Genomic DNA, 4,667 nt, shown 5'->3' on the forward strand with positions numbered 1-4,667 from the left:
CCTCCCACCGTCCAAAAACATGCTTCATAGGTTCATTGGTGACTCTAAATTGTCCCTAGGTGTGAATGTGAGAGTGGATGTGTGTGTGTGATTGAGGCCCTGAGACAGACTGGTGACCTGTCCAGGTGAACCCCGCCTTCACCCATCAGTAGACAGGATAGGCTCCGGCACCCCCGCGACCCCGAAAGGGACAAAGCGGTCTGGAATATGACTGAGTGAATGTTTTAGAGCACCGGAACCGGCCCTCCAGGTGATTCTATCCAGCCCTCCATTTGAACCGGGGCCTTCTTACTGTGAGGCAAGAGCGTTAACCCCTGCTCCACCGTGCAGCCCAAGTTCATTTACTCTGGAATAATATTGCTGCCTTTTATTATTCATAATTATGTTAAAAATGTACAGTTTTAGAGTTTTCAAAATTGTCATTCTGCAGCTTTTTGGACTATTTTAGCATTTACTAAGATTTTTTTAGGCTGTTTTGGAGTTTAGCTAATATTTCAGCTACAGGTTAGCTGTTCTGGGTAACCTAAGTTTCTTTAGTCAACTAGCTAATTTTTAGCTGGTTATCAGCTTCAGTGTTTTCAGTGGTTAAATTCATCTTCCAGCATCACACTAACATGATCACAGGTGATGTTCTATATCTAGTTGATAATTATGTTACAAAGTTTCGGTTTTAAACACATAGTTTTAGAGTGTTCTATAAATGTTGATCCTGTTCGTCCCGCGGTCTAAGGCGTGTTTTAGATTTTGATCCAGTTTGAATCTCCTGATTTTAGATCTGCAGTGATTCTGGAGATCACTTGATCTGAGAGGAAACCTCGTTTCCTGACATGAAGCATGTGTGGTTTTGGTGAGAACGTCAGAAGGGGCGGGTCCAGGAGTGAGGCTGACCTTGTTGAGCGCCCCGATGCTCCTGGAGGCGGTGTCGGTGAAGAGGCGGCTGTGCAGCATCATGGCGCGGGCCATCAGGTAGAGCCGCAGGAACATGGGCAGCGCCAGCACGATCTCCAGCTCCGTCTCCGACAGCGAGATGCGGGACGCGCTCTTCTGGAAGTACGCCAGCAGCCCCACCGGGTACGGGTGGATGGCCGCCACCGTCAGCTCCAGGGCGATGAACGCCACGCGGTCCGTCGTCATGGCGATGCGCCAGTCCTCCGCGCCGATGTCGTGGACGTAGAGCTGCGCAGACGGAGGTGTGAGCGTTAGATCTGCGGGAGGACGGAGGCGGGCCGTCACAGGTGAGGGGGCAGTCACCTGCACCTCGCAGCAGTGGTACGCCACGATCAGGCCCAGCAGGAGGACGGTGGAGGCGGTGATGACGGACTTGAGGGACAGCGAGTAGACGGAGCTCTGTGGAGACAAACGGATCAGAAACATCTGTCTGCTGTAATCTGAGTATTAATCCGGCGCGGTGGCGGCCCGCTGAGATTAGAGGACGCGCTGACCTTGCTGTAGACGCTCCAGGAGAGCTCGGTCTCCATCACCATCATCAGCACGCCGAACAGCCCCACGGCCAGCGCGCAGTCGTTCAGCCGCTGCCGCCGCAGGAACAGCGCCCGCCGGCGGACCAGCCGCCAGCCGATGTTGCGGCTCTTCCAGTACGGGTCGTTCTTGGCGTCCTCCTTGCGCTTGGGGCTGTGCTGGGGGCTGTGGGCGTGGCTTAAGCTGGGGAACTTGGCCCCGGGGAGGGGGCCCTTGCCCTCCTTCTTGTGGGACGTCTTGCCGTGTTGGGGGGCGTGGTCGTCTTTGCTGGTGATGATGATCTCCGGCAGACTCTGGCGGTCCTGCATCTCCAGAGACACGTTGCCCGACTTGCGGCGGCCCTGGTGCGCCCGCCTGGTGCCCAGGAAGGGCGAGGCGCCGGGGGAGGGGGCGATCTTGGCCTCCGCGGCGCGTTTCTTCTCCTTGCCTTTGGCCTTGTCTTTCCTCCTGCCGCCGCGCGGCGTGGACGTGATGTACAGGTGGCCGTTGTACAGCGGCGTGGTGGCCAGCGCCTGGGTCCGGTCCAGCCACACGGCGTGATCCATGGAGGTCGGGAGCGTGTGGTGGATCCCGCACTGGGGGGAGTAGGTCTGGGGCGGGGGGACCATCCTGGGGGGCAGGAGGGGCCGGTGGTCCTCCAACTCGTCGTCCGCCGGCGTGGAGCTCATGGAGAGGGAGTGCTCCATGGGGAAGAGTCTGGGAGGAGGAGCATTAAAGCGAGCGGCGAGAACAGATGGTGAAACAAAGAACCGTTGGATTCAGGAGCTTATCCACATCAGAACGTTTGTTTTAATCTTTCCTCGTTTTCATCCGTTTTCTCTGAAAAGTCATCAGCGCTCGGAGATGTTTGGGGGTTCTTACCGTAGAGGAGCACGCCGTTTGGATCTTCACGCAGTCGCCATCGCTCTGCTCACATCAGAATGCTCCTCTCTTCCAGCCTCTTCTTAGAGCTCCTCCCACTCCAGGTGGTAGACCAGGTGAACGCGGTTCCATCTCCTCCGCAGAGTCCCCGCCGTGTGACGGACCGCCGGCGCCGCGCCTCCTTAAAGCTTAGCGACTGCGCAGACGGAGCTGCAGATGTTGCAGGTCATGTGTCCGTCCGGTCTGATTGGACGTCCTCGTCCCCGCCCACCGGGACCGGGGGCCACACCAGGAGCGGGGGGCCAAACGTGCGCTCTCTGCTTGTGCTCTGCAGGTTTTTGATCTTCTGAGATCAGAATAATATTCTCAGATCAGCAGATTAGTGCGGCTGAAGATTAATCAGGTGAAAGTGATCCTGTGCTTATCAGATTAGGACGGTTAAAGTCAGAACAATGACATCCAGCATCATCACCTTCAAATCTGTGACAGATGGTTCTGCAGAGAGAAGAAGCAGGTGGGCGGAGCCTGGCGGATGAAGGATGCAGAACTGGTTTAATCTGACGGCGTGTTGAAGGATGAGTAAAGCGGCGCCGCTCCTCACCTGCAGAGCTCCCACAGACGGGCCGTGGAGGCGGAGCCACCAGCCTGTCAGAACCGTTTCCTCCAGACTCAAACTCTGATGTCCTAAATTCTCCACATCTGCTCGGCTTCAGATTCATTCAGACTTCCTGCCAACTGCTCATAAATCCCGGCCGCTGTAGCTCGCCGCCCCGGTTCTGCCGGGCTCGGTGGCGGCCCGCCAGAACGCTGCAAATCCTCCTGAAGAAGAATCTGAAACTCCGGCAGGAAAACGGCAAACCGGACGGCCGGTCTGAGGCGGGTCGCCCCGTGGTCAGGTTAATGACTTTGACCTGATCAGGTGGGAGGAGTCAGAGAGAAGATGAACAGGTCAGCCTGAGACACTGATTAGAAAATGCAAACGACCCGAAACCAAACGGATCAGGTGTTCATGTGGAACAGAGTAGAACTGAATAGAATAGAACTAAAACACAATAGAATATAATCAAACAGAAAACAATATTATAGAATTAAACAGAGCAGAATATAAGATAATAGAATGATGAATAATATTTAGAATGTAACAATAGAAAATAACAGAACAAAACAAAATACAATATTATAAAATAGAACATATTAAAGAAATTAATAGAAACAAATAGAAAAAAAATAAGAATAAAACAGAACAGAATATAATAGAATGGACCAAATGGACAATAACAGAAAAGAACAAACTAGAACAAATAGAATCTTATTGAATAGAACTTAAAAGAAAAGAATGGAACAAAATAGAATACAATAGAAAACGAGAAAATAGAACAGAATATAATTTATTGGGATGGGAAAAAATAGAATATACTACAAAAGAACAAAATAAAGCCAAATAGAATATTGTAGACTAGATTGTATTAGAAAAGAACAGAACTGAATAGAACATGACATAGTAGAAAACAACTTCATAGAATAAAACAGAAAAGAATAGAACAGAAAATAATAGAATGACAAAAATATTTAGTACATAACAATAGAAAACAAAATAGAACCTTTTAGAATAGAACTTAATAGAAAACAAAAGAAAGGGGGAGAATAAAATAGGACAGAATATAATATAATAAATTGAGAAAAAATAGAATATAATTGAAAAGAACAGAATAAAACTGAATAGAATATTGTAGACTAGAATGTAATAGAAAATAATAGAACTGAATAGAATGGTTTATCGTCACCAAACAAGGAAATTTAAAGCAGCCATCATGTCATGGTGAATTAGGAATCATAAGAAAAGAGTCAAAGCAAAAATAGAACAGAATGAATCTGTAAATGAGCTCACATGTCACGTTTGGAATCATTCAGTAGCCTGATGAGTAAGAAGAGTTTCTGAGTCTGTTGGTGCAACTTCTGAAAAAGATGAGAGAGGTCTGTAAGTTTCATCATAGGAGCATCTGACCACAATCTCATACACCCAAACGCCACCAAAGAGCTGTCGAAGGACACCAGAAACAACACTGTTGAGCTGCACCAGGAAGACAGCTTGATGTGAAGACATCAATGATTAGGAGATGGAAGACATAAACACCACTGAGAGTCTGCCTCCATCTGGGGAATATCTGACACTGTGGGGTCAGAATGATGACAAAAATCCCAGAACCACACAGGTTATTTAGTCAAAGCATTTCAAGGTCCTAGAGTGGCCGATCTCAGATCTGCAGATCTCAACCCTACAGAGACTCTAGAGGGAGTTTAAAATCCCCAAAACATCTCTGCTCTAG

At 49.3% G+C, this 4,667-nt stretch overlaps 1 protein-coding gene across 1 annotated transcript in view; it reads right to left on the minus strand.

Annotated features, from left to right (window-relative positions):
- The window catches only part of LOC112162516 (small conductance calcium-activated potassium channel protein 1), a 12,968-nt gene that overhangs the window by 6,849 nt on the left and 1,452 nt on the right, over positions 1-4,667 (minus strand). The window contains exons 2-5 of the mRNA XM_036214288.1: positions 4,229-4,296; positions 1,443-3,251; positions 1,252-1,347; positions 889-1,176 (exon numbers count right to left, since the gene is read on the minus strand). Coding sequence (XP_036070181.1) covers positions 889-1,176; positions 1,252-1,347; positions 1,443-2,165 — 1,107 coding nt within the window. The 5' untranslated portion in view covers positions 2,166-3,251; positions 4,229-4,296. The remainder of the gene's footprint in view (positions 1-888; positions 1,177-1,251; positions 1,348-1,442; positions 3,252-4,228; positions 4,297-4,667) is intronic.

This window comes from Oryzias melastigma, linkage group LG11 (genome assembly GCF_002922805.2).
Source record: "Oryzias melastigma strain HK-1 linkage group LG11, ASM292280v2, whole genome shotgun sequence".
NCBI lineage: Eukaryota > Metazoa > Chordata > Actinopteri > Beloniformes > Adrianichthyidae > Oryzias > Oryzias melastigma.